The sequence below is a fragment of the Grampus griseus genome, assembly GCF_964374135.1.
Source record: "Grampus griseus genome assembly, chromosome: 20".
Classification (NCBI taxonomy): Eukaryota; Metazoa; Chordata; class Mammalia; order Artiodactyla; family Delphinidae; genus Grampus; species Grampus griseus.
In genome coordinates this window covers 47,289,249-47,307,904 of record NC_139014.1, presented here as the reverse complement: position 1 = coordinate 47,307,904, position 18,656 = coordinate 47,289,249, and the positions used below count along the sequence as shown (strand labels likewise).

The 18,656-nt window shown below is 54.6% G+C and overlaps 1 protein-coding gene across 2 annotated transcripts in view; it reads right to left on the bottom strand.

Annotated features, from left to right (window-relative positions):
• Nucleotides 1–1,973: 1,973 nt before the first annotated feature.
• The window catches only part of KIF1C (kinesin family member 1C), a 22,169-nt gene continuing 5,486 nt past the window's right edge, over nt 1,974–18,656 (bottom strand). For both annotated transcript variants that reach the window (XM_082678451.1, XM_082678450.1), the window contains 15 exons: nt 18,412–18,489; nt 18,197–18,262; nt 18,030–18,105; nt 17,452–17,530; nt 17,103–17,248; nt 15,950–16,119; nt 15,760–15,839; nt 15,556–15,631; nt 11,392–11,471; nt 10,449–10,543; nt 7,004–7,087; nt 6,415–6,601; nt 6,196–6,268; nt 4,798–5,412; nt 1,974–3,206 (listed from right to left, as the gene is read on the bottom strand). In XM_082678451.1, coding sequence (XP_082534577.1) covers nt 2,523–3,206; nt 4,798–5,412; nt 6,196–6,268; nt 6,415–6,601; nt 7,004–7,087; nt 10,449–10,543; nt 11,392–11,471; nt 15,556–15,631; nt 15,760–15,839; nt 15,950–16,119; nt 17,103–17,248; nt 17,452–17,530; nt 18,030–18,105; nt 18,197–18,262; nt 18,412–18,489 — 2,589 coding nt within the window. In that variant the 3' untranslated portion in view covers nt 1,974–2,522. The remainder of the gene's footprint in view (nt 3,207–4,797; nt 5,413–6,195; nt 6,269–6,414; nt 6,602–7,003; nt 7,088–10,448; nt 10,544–11,391; nt 11,472–15,555; nt 15,632–15,759; nt 15,840–15,949; nt 16,120–17,102; nt 17,249–17,451; nt 17,531–18,029; nt 18,106–18,196; nt 18,263–18,411; nt 18,490–18,656) is intronic.

Below are 18,656 nucleotides of genomic sequence, written 5' to 3'. Positions count from 1 at the left end.
CCTGGAGGAGGCTTACAAATAGTGGTTCTCATTTCTTCTCAGGGCAGCTTTGGAAGAGACCAGAAACTAGAGGCAGACTCACGTGAGGAGAAGGCAACGTGGTTTCTAGAAGGAAAGATGATCGTCCTAGAGGCATGAGACAGTCTGAGCTTCAGTCAAGTTGACCTGAGCTGGAATCCTAAGTTTGCCTCTTAGGAACTGTATCACATTGGGCAACTCATTAATCTATTCAAACCTCAGTCTTCCCATCTGAAAAATGGAGACAAAAAGAGTCCTTTACAGTTTTAAGGCTGATATGCATAAGGGATGCTAGCATGTGTAGAACAGATAAGAGATTAGTGGGCAATTCTCTGAATAAAATCTAAAATTCATCACATTTTAAAAGACTGAGCTGAGGGCTTCCCTGGTAGCACAGTGGTTAAGAATCCGCCTGCCAATGCAGGGGACATGGGTTCGAGCCCTGGTCCGGGAAGATCCCACATGCTGCGGAGCAACTAATCCATGAGCCACAACTACTGAGCTTGCGCTCTAGAGCTCGCAAGCCAAAACTACTGAGTCTGCATGCCACAATTACTGAAGCCCGCACACCTAGAGCCCGTGCTCTGCAATAAGAGAAGCCACCGCAATGAGAAGCCCCTGCACCGCAACGAAGAGTAGTCCCCGCTCGCCACAACTAGAGAAAGCCCGCACGCAGCAACGAAGACCCAACACAGCCAAAAAAAAAAAAAAAAAGATTGAGCTGGAAGAGAGAAATGGATAAAAATGGTAGAAAACATTTATACAAGGTAGTCTTGAGGGGAAAATAATCCCACTGTATTTTAAATTAGTGAGCTATCTCTCCCATCTCAAATCCTACAAACTGTCTGTGCCATTCAGCTTGCTCTGACGTGCAGAGAACTTTGTAGTCTATCATTTTCTTGCTCACATTTAGTCTCTTTGACCAGATTATAAACTGCTCAAATAAACACAGTCGACGAACCATCCATTACATTCCAAATCTTGGGTCACTGTCAACGGATCCCTGAAGACCTGGCATTCAAAGTTGCCAAAATAAAGGTAGCCAGCATAAGGGTGCAGAAACCAAGAGTAAACAATTGTAGCCTTGCCCAGGGCTGCGGTTTGGCTGCAACTGGGATAATGTCTATGGTTTTGGCTGCTTGCACCTCAAGACTGACATCAGGAAGCTGTGGGCAAGCAGCTCAAATTTTCAAATGGGTGGAAGTGTGTTCCTAAGGTTGAAAACATGGGGATTCTGGGGTTTGGCCTGGTGCAGGCAGAACAGTGTTGCAATTTAACCTGCAAAACGTGTACAATACGGCACTGCCATGGACGGGCTCCTCCAAGCTAGAACGTTAAAACAAGCAGGCAGCATCCTCCTTGAAAGCAATCTTAAGACAAAATACTATTTGGAATACTGAATGCGCCCTGATAAAAGGCAGGAAACACGAACGGGATGAAATAATCAGGTGGGTGCAGTAAGCTTGATTAACACGTTCATTGTAAAACACACCCAAGACAGAACAGAACCTGGGGAAGTCGTGGCTGCTTGGGAGAACTTTCAAATAACTAAGTGATTCAAAGATGCAGAAACACCACCCCCCACCGCCCTGTCCCCCAAATGCCTCTATTTCCTGTTAGGAACAGCCACTTGGGCGTTGCCAGGCTGAGACTCCCTCTTCCTCCCCTCTCATCCCTCCCTCACCTCCCTCCAGGACAATGACAGCAGTTTTGGGGGCAGAGATGGAGACACTGGGTAAGCAAAAATGAAAGGGATATAAGGAATGGGTTACACACTCAAGAGGAGACGTGATGCTGAACATTCCAGAAACCATGATGGAAACATTCCTCTACCTTGACCTGAGTGGTGACCTATGCAAAAATTCACCGAGCCGCACTTGAGATCTGCACACTTTACTTTCATATAATCTAAACCTCCACTGAAAACCAAAACCAAATGACCACCAGCCACAAGCTCCCTCTGTTTTCCGTCCTTTATTGAAAGGTCCCACATCCTCAGGGACCCCAGGCAAACCAGACGCCAGACAGGTCCCCCAAATATAGCAGGAGGCCTGAAAGGGGAGAGGAATGACTTATGATCCCACCACACCTCCCTGGAAACAGAAACCCACCACAGACGGACAGACAGACAGGGCCAGGAGCGGGGAGACCTTACCCCCCTCTAGGTTCTCTCCCCTTTGCCCCCACTTGAAAAGAAAGTCAAACACCGACTACGCGGCACCCCAGCCCCCCACCCACCCTAGCAGCGTTTGTGGGACCCCCCCCCACAAGGGGCAGCCCCGAGGCAGCTTCCCGTCACTCTCCTTCACTTTGGTTCGCTCCTGGCAGCTCCGTGCCCTCTTCCTTCCTCCCTCAGCCTCCGGCCCAGTTACCCCTACATCTTCTATCACCTACTCGGACCTTCTCTCTGGTCTCTAGGGCCTCCTGCCCCAGGGCTTCTGGGGAAGCAGCATCTCCTCCCAGCGAGGGGCTCCGCCAGGACCTCTCTGCCCAAGATGTGGGACTCACACGGCCGCCCCACTCTCCTTGAGGTCAGGGGCTGAGCGCTGCCGTCTCATCCGCGGGGGCGTAGTGTATGGGGGGTAGCGGGGCCCTGGGGGCCTCTGGGCTGGGTATGGTTGGGGCTGCTGGGGATAATAGTTGTGCTTTTTGGGCTGGAAGTGCTGGGGTTCGGGCTGTGCAGAACCCCCTCCCCGGGACCGGCCCCCTCCGTCCAGGGAATTCCTGCGGGGACGGTGGGACCTGCGGGGACTTGGGGGCCTGCGGGCAGGGGTGGCCAGAGAGGGGGTGAGCTCCTCAGGGGGCTGGGGTGGCACTGGGGACTCCCCGGCCCCCGCCCCCGGCCAGGACTCGCGGTGCTGGGGGTTGCTCTTGAAGGGGAAGCGCAGCTTGCAGTCGTGAGGAGGCACGAAGCGGGCGGGGGGTCTGCGCAGCCCCCCGCCCCGGCCCCCGGAGCCCTGCAGTCCCTGCAGCCGCAGCTGCTCCTGCTTGAGCCAGCGAAGGCGCCCCCGACGGAAGGCGGGGTCCTCCTCCATCAGCCTCGACACCCGCTCCCAGCTCGACAAGGGCGGCGAGGAGGGCCGCGCGGGAGGTGCTCGGTCACTGGGGGCTTCCTGCTCCGCTGCCTCAGACCCTTGGGGCTGAGCCCACGTGGCCTCACCGGCTTCTTCATTCTCATCCTCGTGATCCTGGGAGGGAGAGGGGGTGAGAGAAAAGGGGGCACGTGAGGAGAGTGGAGTCCTGAGGACGTGCAGATTCGGGAGGACAAGCTGGAAGGCCCTGGAGCAGCTAGACGTCCGGGGTCCTGAGAGAGAGAGGCATGGAGATGAGGAAGCTGGAGGGACACTGGTTTAGGAGCCCGGACCCAGAGTCGGGTGGCCGACGCAGTCCAGGTGTGCCACCTCCTAGCTGTGGGTCTGGATCTCCGGCTTGTAGCCTCTGTGCCTCAGTGTCCTCACATGTAAGATGACATCAACAATGACAGTACCTATCACATAGGGCCGTTGTAAGATTACCTGAGAAATTCTACCATGCCTCACCTAGTGGGCACTCAGCAAATATTGCTGAATAAATGATGTGCCCTGGGGATACAGCAGTCAACAAAGAGGGAAGAAAAATACCTGCCATCATTTTAGTGGACGGACACAGTTGATAAATAAATAAGAAAAATATATGGTATGGTACATAAGCTGTACTTCCATGAAATGTTAAATATAAATATATGTATTTATTTAATATATATTATTTACATTATATGTAAGTACCATGTTATATATTTTATATATATTTTATATAAATGCATATATGTGTATATATTTTATACACATATAAAAATATATATTCACATGGAAAAGACCAGAGCAAGGAAAAGGACAGGAGGCCAGGGTGGGGGTAGATGCAGTGAAAGGACAGGAAGAGATTCACAGAGAAGTTACCATTTTAGGGAACACCCAAAGGAACTGCGGGACGAGCTCTATGGCTCTGAGAGGGAAGGGCGTTCTGGGCAGAAGGAACAGCAGGTGCAAAGGCCTTGAAGCAGGAATGCACCCAGCAAGTTCAAGGAACAGCAAGGAAGCCCAAGGGTCTGGAGAGGGGAGAGTGAGGAGAGGCGTAAGAGCTGCATTTGGAGCCGTAAGCCTTCAACACCATGACTACTGCTATAACTGGCTGCCTGTCATCCCCCTTTAGAAGGCAAGCGGGAGCGCGGCAGAAATTCTGTCTGTTGTGAGTAACCCCAGTAGCTAGCACGATGCCTGGCACACAGTAAACACTCAACCATTTACTTGTTGAGCGAATACATGGAAAACGGGTAGGTGATAACACTCCCACTCGCAGGGCCACTGTGAAGGTTTACACGGTGACACAGGAGAAGCACTCAGCACAGCGGCTACCAGAGGAAGGGTCACCCAGGAGAGGGGTGCTTCTAGGAGTGGTCGCCTATGGGAACACTCATTAAGGGGTAACTTAAGGGCTGTACCCTTCGTATCAGTGGCTCTCAAACTTCACTGTATTTCAGAACCACCCGGGGTACTTACTATAAATGCAGATGTGTCCCCAAAGATGCTGATTCAGTAGGTCTGGGGCAGAACCCAGGAATCTGCGTTTTCAGTTAGTGCCCTGGTGATTGTGAGGCAGGTGATTCACAAACTATGCTGTGTTAAACTTCGATAAGATTTTTTAAAGGAAGAGGAGGAAGGAGGCTGGACTCTGAGGTGGGAGGTTCAGGTTGCTACAGGGGAGAGATGCAGGCGGGGACAAGCCGGGCCGGGCCCGTCCTACCTGGGTCAGGGGGATGACCCTCTCCATGCGAAGCATGCGGTCCCTCAGGGCCTGCAGCTCGCGGTCCTTGCTGCTGTTCTGCAGCTTCACCTCCTGCAGGATCCCCGTGAGCTTGTCGATGTGAGCCCGGAGGTCCTCCACCTCTGCGCCGCGGGCTCCCTCCTCACTGCCGCCACCTCCACCTCCGCTGCCTTCCTCCTCGCCCACCGTGTCCCAGACATCCCGGGCCACGGCCCTCCAGGCGTCCCCGGGCCCCTCAGGCTTGCCGTAGGTGCGGCACAGCTCCCGCATCTTGAGGGCAGCCAGGGCCTCGATCTCGGCCCGCCCGTGGCGGAAGTCGGCCAGGGCCACCTCGTAGCAGATCTCCTTCACTGCCTGCATCTTCAGGTCGGCCATGGTGGCCCAGCGGGGGTCTTTGCCCTGCAGCCGCCGTCGCTGGGGGATCTGGTACACCCTGCGGGGGGCCCTGCGCTTGCCGCTGCTGGGCAGGCCGCAGCGCTTGACGATAGTCTGGACCGTGGTGGGCGGCAGCTGCTCACGCAAGGACGAGATGAGCCGCCAGCTCTCTTCGCAGGAGCGCTTGTCAGAGTCGTCCCCGCTGTCAGAGTCCGCGTACTGGGGCCACAGAGAGGGAAGACAGACGGGGAGAGGGCTAAGGGCACCCCAGAGCCATGTGTCCCAGCGACATGGAAACACCGTGGTCAGAGCGGCTCGGTGCTGGGTGCACGGCTTAACCTCTGCTCGTCTGCACAGTGGAGGTAATGACGGCACCTCCTCACAGATACGTTTTGAGATTAATGTGCTCAGAGCGTGTGGCACAGAGAAAGCGAGTATTAGCTGTAGCCGTACCAAGTATGGGTTTCGTGTGTATATATCGCTCAGGATGCGGTTAAAGATTTGAAAGTAAGTCCATTCAAAGAACAATCTTTTTTTTTTTTTTAATATTTATTTATTGATTTATTTGGTTGGCTGCGCCGGGTCTTAGTTGCGGCATGCGGGATCTAGTTCCCTGATCAGGGATCGAACCCAGGCCCCCTGGAGTCTTAACCACTGGACCACCAGGGAAGTCCCCAAAGAACAATCTTAAGTAAATAACAACATGGGCGGTACTTGGATTTGGTAAAAATCATAAAGGTGGCACAGGTTCAGCTAGAGTCCAGGAAGCCCCAGTCACCTGGGAGGAACCCTGCATGGGTTCCTCCCTGGGTCACATTTCTCTCCTGTCTCCTCCTAGATGCCACCTCTACCCCCTAGCCCCGGGCCCACTCACCACTCTGGCTCAGGCAGGGTGACCAAGCTCAGAGTCAGGCTGAAGCTCTGCCAGGCCGGCTGCTCCAGTGCCCACCAGCCCACCTCCCGCCTCTGCCTGCCCCACCGCACCCCTGGCCAGCCCCTCACCAGCCGCTGCTGCTCCAACAGAAGATCAGCCTCCTCCTTTTCTTTGCGGTACTGGTTCTCCAGATCCTGCAGCCTGGGGTTGGGTGAGGAGGGGAGGAAGAGCTCTGAGGTTCTGGAGCCACCTCAATAGGGCGTCTGACAGCAGGAGGGTGCTGGGGGCTGGGCACCTGGGAGGGACGGTCAGCAGGGCCCTGGGGCGCAAGCACCCTCCCCACGCACCTCTTCTCCATCTCCAGCTTGATATCAATGCCTTGCTGCTCCAGCAGTTCCTTCTGGGCAAAGTTCCAGTCGACGGGCTCGAAGGGCGGTCCTGGGGGCGGGGGGACCCCTCGCTCCCGCTCTAGCCGCGCCTGCTCCGGGTGATTGAAGCGGAAAACGTGGTTCTTGCCCATCACAATCCTGTTCCCTGGAGATAGGAGGATGGAGAAGTGGACTCACTCGCCCACGGCAGCACACCCCTCCGCGTGCCCGAGGTGCACAGGGCCTTGCCCACAAATCCCAGGAGCCCCAACACAATCTCTTCCATCACCCCAAATCCAAGAGCGGCTGGAGCTGAGGCTCCCCTAGCTGGCCCCAGGAACCGCCCTGTCCCTGACAGCCAAAGGAAATCAGGAGCTTGGCATCCTCTTCCTGTTGCCCTGAGGCAGTGAGACAAACCAAAACCTGACTCCCTCTCTCTTCCCTTCCCAGTTCCGTCTTCACATTCCCACGCTGTTTCCTATTTGTTTCTGGGTCCTGCCCAGGAGTCACCCAAGAAGCTCCTCCTTGCACAGCCAGGGCCCAGGACCCTCACTGCCCCCTCCTCTACCTGACTTCAGCACCACAGGCTCAGTCACAAGTTTCCCGTTGACATAGGTCTCGGCTCCTTCACAAGGCTCCAGGGTGACCACCACTGAGGCAGGGAGAGAGGAGAGGGAGCGATCAGACCCTGGGGTGGGGAGGGGTATGGTCACAGAGTCCCACCCTGCATTCCCCCCAAAACACACATACACCCCCAAGTCCCACCACCCAGTACCTGTCAGGGGTGCCATGGCCCCTCTGGTGGCAGGCAGCACGGGAAAGGAAGAGCAGAAGGAGGGTTAGAGCCCCAGCTACGATTCCCAGGAGCCTCTGAGGGGGCTCCCTTCTCACCCTGTGCCATCCTCCCCAGCAGCGGCTTAGCAAGCCCGGAATCCTCAGAGGGCGTGGCCTCGCAGGTCCAGGTGGTCGGCAGGCCCTGTCATTTCTGCCTTCCAGATGACCACTCCTTCCTTCCCAAACAACACTGCTACTGGCCAGGTCTGGATTCCTACAGCAGGCTCCTAGCCCCACTTCTGTCTGATGCATCTTGCACACTGCGACCTAACTAATCTTCTCAAGCCACAGTCAACTATCTTCAGTCAATATCACTATTTTCAGGGGAGGAGATAAAGCCAACCCAACCCAAACATCTCTCAAGGTGCTCCTTGTACAAATCACCAAGCCTGCTGCTTGCTGGGACATGAGGATGCCTGAGGCACTTCCCTGTCCTTGAGGACCAGTGCCCCGTTGTCACAGAGGGGCCCCCGTATTCCAAAGACCCAGACTCTATGACTCCTTAGCTGAGGGACATTAAGCAAGTCACCCGATTTCTGTGAGCTATAAAATGGGATAACAAAGTCTTTCTTTACAGAGTGGCTGAAAGGCTCAAATAAAGTGATGTGGGAAAGAGAGTTCTTATTCACCTTACAAGGAACAGAGAAACCAGAATGAATGGTAACGTAAGGCAGAGACAAGCCTACGGACGCTGTAGGAGTACAAAAATAGCAAAGAGTAACTCGGCTTAGGGGCAGAGGACTGGGAATGATTATGGGAAAGTGGTAACTCCTGAGCTGATGCTAAAGGGAAACTTGGATGAAGGGGCAGAAACGATGGAGAAGATGTCAGACACAGCTAAAGCATCACCACGCCGGTGACCAGCAATGCAAGAAGGTGGCAGAGAAGAGGATGAGGTGGCTAGAAGGGTACCAGTCTATCCCCGCCCTTATTTCCCACCACGCCCCCAATTCATCCATCCATTCCACAAATATATTGCACCCCTATGATACGCCAGGCACTATTTTAGGTCCTGGAAATACAGGAGAGAGAAAAACCAAAATGCCTGGTCTTACCGAGCTAACTTCCACTTGGTAAGAAAGATGATAAACAAGTAATTGAGCAAGTAATCTAAAGGCAGGGTTGGGCGGGGATAGTTGTTATGGAGGGAAATGGGGCCAGGTGAGAACCCACACGAACCCACAGCGATCTGAACCGAGGCAGCCCAGGACTCACAGCACAGGCCCTAGAGTCTGCCATGCTGCGTCCCAATCCAGTTCTGCCATCCTCTAGCTGTGCAGTCTCGGGCAAATTCCCTAACCCCTGGGAACCTCAGCTCCCTCACCTGTGAGCTACATGTGAAAATGCAAAGGCACAAAGTAGATGGTAAGTAATAACTATTTTTCTGTGTTCACACCTCTATCCGTGCTGCCTGCTCTTAGGTGTCTTTGGTCAAGTATTAAATCTTAAAGGCCCAAATGGACTAACCCTTTATACAGCCCCCATCATTTGGGGCACAGAACCATCTGCTGCTTCCACGGTGATGTAACCTATTCGGGCCTGTCACCTCCCCAAACACACCCTGAGCTCCCGAGGGTGGGCTGCCTCCACAGGCCTTGTGTGGTTTTGGTATCACCCCAGTACATGGCTTGAGGGAACCGCAGAACAGGAACTCGGTAATAACTCACTGGGCTGAACGGATTCAATAGCTCGCAGCCCACAGGGCCGGAAGCGTTTGCTGCTGCTAGAGACTTGAACGAGACCAGAACAACTGCATTAATCCACTGACCAGAAAATGGAACTGAAGTCCACCGGGCAGGTCTTCAACCTGAGCTGCAGGCCACACAAGAGCATCTTTTCTTATTTTAAGACACACGCTGACCACGGGTGCCCTGTCTCCTGTCCCCCAGAAGCATCAGACCTGAGGCACATAGCACGGGCTCCAGGTGAGGGAGAGCTCAGGTGTGACACGGCCAACCTCCCTGCCCTACTCACTTCCCAGACCTTAACTTCACTTGGGCACAACTGAACCCAAATCAGTCCATTAAAAAAAAAAAATGACCTGGACTTCCCTGGTGGCGCAGTGGTTAAGACTCCACGCTCCCAATGCAGGGGACCTGGGTTCGATCCCTGGTCCAGGAACTAGATCCCACGTGCCGCAACTAAGAGTTTGCATGCCACAACTAAGGAGCCAGCGAGCCGCAACTAAGGAGCCCGTGAGCCACAACTAAGGAGCCGCCTGCTGCAACTAAGGAGCCCACGTGCCACAACTAAGGAGCTGGTGAGCCACAACTAAAGGAACCCTTGAGCCACAACTAAGGAGCCCGCCTGCTGCAACTAAGGAGCCCATGTGCCACAACTAAGAAACCGGCGAGCCACAACTAAGAAGCCTGCCTGCCGCAACTAAGGAGCCCATGTGCCACAACTAAGAAACCAGCAAGCCGCAACTAAGGCACCCGTGAGCCACAACTAAGGAGCCCACCTGCTGCAACTAAGGAGCCCACGTGCCGCAACTAAGGAGCCCACCTGCCACAACTAAGACCTAATGCAACCAAATAAATAAACATTAAAAAAAGACCCAACCAGAACAAAACGGTGACCTCAGAATATGTCCTAAGTGGTACTTAACCACGAACATTGTTTTGTTACTTGTCAGACAGACTACTACCTACACCCTGAGGGCTTGTGATTCCTAAAAGCTTTTGCTGCTGTGGCCAAAAACAGCTAAAAACTTCTGAAAGTTTTGGAACCACAGGGAGACATGGGCTGACTAACTGCCTGAAACTTTCGTAGTCATAGCTACATAGATAATCAGGTTTTCAGAGATAAATTCAGATATCCCACTGAAAAACCTACAGGTTTTCATAAAAAACGACTAGGGTGCTATTTGAGGCTAAAAAATCAAGGAAGAGGGCAGGATCTCCTCTTCCCAAAACCTCACCCTCTGAAGCCACAGTCTTCTGTTTCTGCCTTGGGGACCCTCACCACTCCCAGCTCATAACAAGAGTCTGCGCCCTGAGGGCAGGTGCAGATAGCAGGGCCCCCACTGCTGACCAGGAGTTCGAAGCCCCCTCTCAGGGCGAGGACACATCCTGTCACGTGGCGGCTGCACTCCCAGGGCCCGAGCCAGGGCTCGGTATTCAGTGAGGGACCTGTCTCTCTCTGTCTGGTCACTCCAGTCTCGCCCCCTTAGCCATTACCTTCTCCGTCTGGCTGAGGGATGCTCCGGAACAGACAGTGTTGCTCCCGAATGAACTGCCCAGTCAGCTTGATGTCCACATCGACCTGGCCGACCCTGGGGAAGCAATGGCCAACAATTTCTGAGCATGTGCCAGTCATACATATACCAAGCCCCTTCTGAACACAAGTTCAACCAACTCAGTAAGCCAAGTATAATTATTCCCATTTCACAGATGAGGAAGTTGAGGCTCAGAGAGGTAAGTAACTTGCCCAAGGTCATGCAGCCCGGCAGTGGTGAAGCTGGGATGTGAGCCCAGATCTGCCTGGCTCCAAAGCCCACATCCTCACTGTTATACAGCAAAGGGGGAAGGGAACCTGGAGTGGGGTGGGTGCCCTCAGCCTTGGTTCCTGCATCCTTCCCATGATGATCACCAAGGACAGCTGAACAGCCTGTGTCAGCAGAGGAAGGAGCACCCTCATCCCTTTAACTCCAGGAGGTGACCTTGGAGGCGCTGAGCCCCAGGGGTTCATTAGCATTAGCCAGTGAAGTTACCTGTCATATAGGTATTGCCCTCAACAGCATTGGGCCAGGGTTATGTTTCCCTTCTCTCTCCCACCCCAAGGGAGGGTCCCACTAAGCGATGCCCAGGCAGTGGTGCTGGGGGCCAAGAACGCAGCAGTCCAAGCTCCCACCCACTCTCTGCCCCAGTAGATCAGGACTTATCCCTGCCAGTGCTGGTTTGGTTTGGTCCCAGGAGGGGTGTCACCCACTCCAAAGCGGTGGGTGGAGGCAGGCTCAGCAAGTTCTCAGGAAGCCTGGAGCTAACAGGGCTGCAGAGGAGCTGTCCTGAGACGTGGGGTGTCCCCAAGAGATCATTAGAGAAGGGAGTCGCCAGCGTGGCCCTCCCTCTGCAACCACACCCTAAAAGGAGAGGCTGCCCCACGGGCCCAAGCAAACACTACCTGGTGACACCATCTTTGATGTGGTAGAGCAGACATTCAGACATCAGGGGGTCTTCATTCAGGTTCACCAGGTGTGGAGTCTGAGGGGGAAGGGGCGGCAGTCAGGGGAGAGCCACCAGGGGTGCGGCCAAGAGGGAGGGAAGGCGCTTGGCAGACATCCCTGCAGGCTCCCCGCTGCGCCCCTACCCCTCACTCGGAGGGCGAGCTCTCCCACCCCCTGCTCCCACTCACCCCGATGCCTTCGGGGCAGCCTGACCCACCCCCTCCCAGCACACAAGATGCCCCCACCCTTCCGGCCCCTCCCCAGGCCCCATTTCTTCAGAGGCACCTGGACACTCCAGTCTCCCTGACCCGAAACCTTAGAAGCCACCTGCCCTCTCTCTGCTTTCCCTGTATTCCCTCTGGCCCCAGGGCTCATCACTTCTTCCCTCAAAATATATCTTGCCACTTCGAGAGGGGACTGCTCAGACCTCTCTGGCCCATGCAACGCATGCCTGCCTGACTTGAGTCTGCTTTTCATGCCGGTACTCCTGGGCGTCCTCCACGGCAGGGCCCCAGCCCACTTATCCAAGCCCCTTTGCGGGGCCCCCTCTCCCCTTCTGTGCTCGCACCCAGTGGGCTCTGAGCACTCACTCCAAAAAGCCGGGCTCATTCCTGCCCATCCCCTCGCCTGCAACAGCCTCCCTCCTGGCCCCACCCCCACCTGTCAAAATCATTCACTTCCGGTCCCTCAAGGTCTGTCTCAAACGCCACTTCTTCCACAAAGCCTTCCCAGGCCTTCCACCCGAACACAAGATCCCCTGCCTCTGTTCTGCAAGGATATACCGTGGCCTTTCTATGTGCAAGACCCCACTGTGGTGCCAGGCAGGACAGAGATGAGTCACACCTAGAGGCTGCTGCCCCGTTGGTTAGGAAATCAGAGCCAACTTGGGGAGATAAGACTTGTCGTGGAAACACCATTGCAGGTAAGAAACACATGCCTCATAATAGACTTCCTGAACTTTTCACGCTCTCACTTAGCTCATTCATTCATTCATTCATTCATCCCACTGTATCCTGGGAGGGGCTCATACACAAAAATGAATAAAATGAAGACCAATGGGAGCTCATGGGGGTCAGGGGAGCTTCATGCAAAAGGCAGTATGGGAGCTGGTCTCTGATGATAAGGAGGACGTGGACATGAACAAGGAAGAGTGTTTCAGGTGAAAGAGGAGTCTGAACAAAGGCACGGAGGCAGGGGAGCACAGGGTGTAGGGGAAGACAGCCAGCAGTCAAGGCCCCATCTTTCTGTGGGAGTCCCCGAACAGGAAGCCCAAGGCTACGTCCACAGTGGATGCGTTGTGTATTTGTGCATCGGCCCCTCCAACGATGACTCTGCAACACTTCCTCTTCTCCTGAGGGATGACCACGCCCCTCCCGACACTGCAGTGTCAGGCCTGCTTGGGAATGGCAAACACGGATGGGTCCTGGAAGCAGAAAGCGATCTATCCCTCGGGAGAGGGGACATGATTTAGGGCAGTGCTTTTCAATCTTTATTCAGCCCTGGAACCCTTTGTTCACAGGAAACCTTACCTAGAAGCCTAACACGTCAAACAGATAAGCAGAGAGCTGCTCAGGCCGAGGTGGGGGCAGGGGACCCAGAGTCCAGTCTTGCCCCCGCCTCCCCATTCCCTGTGAAGGAAGCTCCGAGCCAGGTTTGAAAATTACTGACTTAGGAAGTCCTTAGGCCTGGTGGCGAGGTCTCAGGAAAGAAGGGGCTTTCCCTAAGGCCCTTGGCTCTCTCCAGGACAAACTGGAGCTTCTGCCCCAAGGATCCAATTCTCCACTCGACGTTTCCTAGGTTGGAGTCACCCCCACCAAACCCGTTTCTCCTGTGAGCCTAACAGCTTTCTCTCTGAAATCCACATGACTTTTAAACTTACGAGAATGTCTCGCCACCTGGAGAAAATGCCGAAGTTACCTCCCCTAAGATGCTTTTTTTTACCAATCAGATGGGCAAAGATCAAGAAGTTGAAGAGGATGAGGGAACACGGGCTGTCTTGTATGATGCTCTTGGGAGTGTAAGTGGGCATAGTTAAAATCTCTGGAGGCACGCTGGCAAAAGAGATCAAAGTTTTACCTGGCTACTGGTGGCCCCCAAATCTCCACTTCTAGGAATATGTTCTACAGACAGCAGACCATTAGTAAGACTATCTTCTGTAACGTTGTTTATAGTATCAAAGAATGGGAAACGACCTAAATGTCCATCAGTAGGAAGCTGGTTAAAAAAAATTATCCTACGTCTATACAATAGAATATTCTGACACTGTGGGGGGAAAAAAAAAAAAAAACGGACAGAACTGCGATACACTGATACGTGAAAAAGTAACATGTCAAGTGTGGAACCAGCACCACGGCAAAGAGGGGCGATGTGTGCATGCGTACGTGGATGATTATAACACACGCCTGTACGTGCAGAGACTACCTCTAGAAGAACACATCAGGAGCCAGCAACAGGACTCGCCTCTGGGAGGGGAACCCGAGGGTGGGAAGGAAGGAGATTTCCTTTGCACCTCACTGTACAAAGTCAACGTTCCCGGTGGGGCGTGCCACCTTTACAAGAACAACTAAGAACAAAACAGAACAGAAGTCCCTCCTGTTGGTCCCAAGCTCTAGCAGGTGGCACCTTGCACAGTGTGAGCCTCTCCAGGAAAGAAAAACCCATCCATCAGCCTGTCCATCCCTTTCTACCTTTCCCTAGCCCTGCAGCTGTGGCAGAAGCTCCACAGGTACCTGGCACCCCCAGGTGGCTGGCAAGCCATGCCGAGAGCCCCCTGCAGTCCCTCCTCCCAGATGTGCGCCTCTGGGGGATCCCAAAGCCCTGGGTGCCCAGCCCCGGACCTGACCCCTCAGCCCTGCCTGCCACCCTCAATCACCCACTGACAGCTCTCTCGCCGCTGGCCGTGCCTCAGGCCAGGCAAACCCCTCTCCTCTGTCTGGATCCCTGTTCAATCATCCCTGCTTGCTCAGTCACCCAGACGCCATATCCGTATGAAAATCGGAGGGGTCTCCTTCCAGTAACCCACTGCCTGGAAGAGGTGTATCTCACTTAGAGCCTGATCCTATGATGCTTCATACCACAGCCCTGACAGACGTGGCTGGCTCCATTCCAGGGCTGGGACTGGAAGTTCCTGCTTTGCCCAAACTGGCCTCTGCATCACCGTTTCACCAGTGTGCACCACTACAGCTGTGCTGGCCGTCGGAAGCCAGCGTCCACTCTGACTGGTTGGTCCCCGTGCTGTGCTGGTTGCTAAAGGTTTTGAATACCATTCCTGCCTCCAACTGAGCCTGATCACTCCTGCCCTGCTTCTTTCCTTCCTTCCTCTCCACAAAGCCTTACTGAGCGCTTACTACACAGCGGGCACGTGACAGGTGCTGGTGCGCCCCACTCGGCCGACAATACCCCACATTTGCTCGGCCCGATGTTCTCTCTGCTCCTCTCTACCACGCCCCCCGTCCATCTTTCAGGCTCCACTTTCCAAACCACCTTCTCCAGGAAACCAGTTTCCATACACCTCCAGGCCGCACTGACGCTTCCATCTTTAAGCCTCTCGCTGCGTTTACAAGCAACATCCTACAGGTTAGTACTTACTGTTCTATTCCTTTTACAGTCTTGTCTTCCCAAGTTATCCTTTCGAAACGTACTTTTTAGGGTTTTTTGCATTTGTTTGCTTGTTTTTGAATAGCTAACACATACACAAGTTACAAAATCCAAATGATACAGAAGTGTACACGGTGGACAAGTCGCTATCCCAACCAACGTGCAATCTCCCAGGGTCCTCTCCCTTCCCCCTGGGGTAACCACCGTAACCAGTTTCTTATGAATCCAGAGATACGTTCTACGCGTGAACTCATACGCGCACGTGTGTGGGTGTCTATTTATAAATACCTAGATTCTAAGCAGCTCTTGAAATCCCCCTAAGGGCAGGGACCCTGGCATCCTGTGGTCCCTAGATGGAGGCAGAAGACAGGGACGGCCGGAGAACAGAGAGGGGAGGAGCAGGAGTGGGGACAGAGGTGATGGAGGGACAATTCAGAGACCTGAGATCAGAATTAAAACTCATGACCCTGCCACCCCAACCCTCTTCTTTCAGCATCCAGAGTCCCTGAGGCCTCCTCACTCACCTTCTTCGGAGAGAAGACGCCCACGGTTCCCCCATCTTCCCGGACAGCCACCCCCATCTCAGCCAGCAACGCTTCTCTGTAGGCAAAGGAGAGGCAGATATTGGTCTTGTCATCGGTACCCACGAACCCCTCCCCTGCAGGGCCTGACCTTCCCTCCCCACCTCACTCCTTCAAGGGCTCCAGCTGTCGGCCCCACCCTCACACCTCTCCATCCTCAAGGCCTCCGTCTTACGTAGCTTCTCCTCCCAGGTCTCATTCAGCTCAGCTATAATCTTCTCTGTCTCCTGGGGGCACAAGACGGGCAGGGGTCAGGACAGACTGGGACAAGCACCTCCCAGGGGGTGATTCCCAGCAGCCCCCAGAGCCCCACCCCTTGCCAGCTCCAGCTTCCCACCTGCAGTCTCTCCATGGCCTCCTCAGGCCCAATCTGGGGCTCGGCACTGGGGGAGAACGATGGCTCCAGCTCCCCGTTGTGTGCTGCGGGGGACGAGGGCGAAGCTGGGGCAGAGGGAGACGATACAGCTGGCAGAGCACCTCCGGGACTCCCCTCATCCACCTTCAGGCCTAGGAGGGAGAAGAAGGTAAAAGAAGGAGGCCAAGGAAAGATGGAACTGATCGGAAACAGAGAAGGTCTCACAGGGGACCAGCTTGGAAGGACTGCAGAAGACCCATGGTCCACCTCCACAAAGTAGGGAGCCCTCCTACTGCAGCCTTGACAAATGGACACCGAGTCTCTGCTTGTTCCCCTCCAGGGATGGAAAGCTCATTACTGAACAAGGTAGCCAGTTCCTTCCATTGCAGGATGACTTGTACCATCAGAAAGTTCTTAGCTGAGAACTTTTCTTAGCTGAAATCTGCCCCATGTTACATGTAGCTTTGTTTCTAGTTCTGCCCTCTGGGATGAGAAAGACTACACTGCTTTTTTCTTTTGCAAGACTACCCTTCAAATGTACAGAGGTGAACATCGTGTCTACCTTCTCTTCCCAAGAACCCTTATTCTCCCCACCGTGCCCCTTAGCACCCCAATTCCTCTATGGGATGGACCCCAAGACTGAATGCACAGTCCACACTGGACACAGCCAACACGGATCATAGACTATCTAATACAGATGCCATTTCACAGTAAGGAGACTGAGCCTTACGTTTCAGAAATTAGTCCACTGTTGACTATTATTAAGCTTACGGTCAATTTAATTCCCAATGTTTCACAAGAACTTCTGTCAAGGCAGGTGCCCAGCAGCCTATTCTTAATGACTTACTGTTCAAACCATAAACGCATGACTTGCCATTTACTCCTGCTCCTGTCGTTTCAGTAGTTCCAGGAGCCTGTCAAGGTCCCTCTGAATCCTGCCTGCCTCTCCCCAGGAGGATCAGTCCCTCCCAGCTCTGTAACACCTGAAGGCGTGACCTGTCCCCTCTCCACATCTGCATCTAAGTCAAGGGGCACTTGCTGGGCTTTCTGGGCAGTGGTCTCTCCCTGGTCCCAGGCCAGGGGCCAAGCAGCTGGGCCAAGGAGCCTCCCTGAGCTGACCCTCCCGGAGTCCCACCTCCCAGGGCAGAGGCGGAGAGCCCCTGGGCCATCAGCAGTTCGCGCAGCCGGGCCACCTCCTCCTGCAGCTCGCGGATCAGCCGGGCATTAGGGTCCTCGTTGATGATGGCATTGCAGCGAATCTGCTTGGTGCGGTCGGCGTACCTGGATGAGGAGGGAGGAGTGGGACCGGTGAGGCCTAGACACGGGTGACCTTGGTCTGCTGCCCGATTCCCTCTCCCTCCCAGGTTTCATCATAGTGCAGTAGAGCTGAGGGTCAACCCTATCTCATGGGGAGGGTCCTGAGCTACCAGCCGCTGAGCTCCTGGCACTTTTCGTGTCCCACCCCACCCCTACTAGAGCCCCACCTGAGGGTGCTAAGAGTCTCCTCGTAATTGATGTCCGCGGGGCTCAGGGCCGCAATCATTGCTGTGCGTGAATTCCCACCTATGAATGAAAGGAGGGGAAAGCTTGAGCTGGGCAGGGTCCTAAGAAAAGTCAGACTGGGTCACAGGGTCAGGGGGGCCTCATTGCTCAGGCAGGGGTCCAATAGGGTCACTGTCCAAGGTAGGGTAAAGCTAAGAGTTGTGGAGCTAATCGTGAAATCTGGTGGTCAGAGGAAGTGGGGGTGAGGTCAGGGAGACATCAGACATCTGTGGGACAATCAGCGATCAGTGGGCGGAGGATGAAGTCAAAGGCGGGTGTGAGGTCAGAGAGCAGTCAGGGGGAGCCAAGTCAGTGAGGCCCTTGGCTCGGCAGGGAGCGTGTGGCCTTGATCCCAGCATCAGGACACTTTCAAAGGATGCCCCTGGGGATCAGGGGGAAAGTCAACGGACCACTGGAGGATTTGAGGTTCCAGGGGTGTCAATGGGACTGGTATCAAAAGGGGGTTGGCAGGAATGGCGGCAGGGTCGCCATAGAGAGACAGAGAGGAGAAGCCCCTCACCCAGATTCTCCTTGAGCAGCCAGGTGAGCACAGAGTCCCTGTAAGGGATAAAATCCGACTTCCGCTTCTTTGATTGCTGAGGGACAGAAGGAGGAAGGGGGTTACGGTGGGCCACCCTCTTTGTCCGCTTTCCCAGAGCCCCGTCTCTTCCCACGCCCAGGTCTTACCATATCCGCAAGGGCCGAGATCACCTTCCCTAGAGTGGTCAGGGACTTATTGATGTTGGCGCCTTCCTGGCAAGAGGAACGTGGGGAATGAGGCCTTCTTCTCCCACTCCGATCCCCTTCCCCCACTCCCCCCACAGCCAGAGTCCCAGTTATGATTTGAGACCACTGAACACAGCCCCCAACACTGCCCTGTCCGACCCTCCCAAGCCCCTCACCTTCAGGCGCATGCCCCGGGCCCCTGAGGAGTCAGCCCGCTCACTGCCAGCAAGGTCCACCAAACTGATCTTACTGACCTGGGTCAGAGGAAAGAGACAGGAGGCGACTGGGTCAGTGCGGGGCAGGCATATCAAGGGAACACCCAGCAAGGGGACTAGGCAGTTGGCAAGGGATGGAGAAAGCCAGGAGTGGGGGACGGAAGGGGAATACATAAGATGACAGTGAGGGTTTGGTTAGTTGTCCT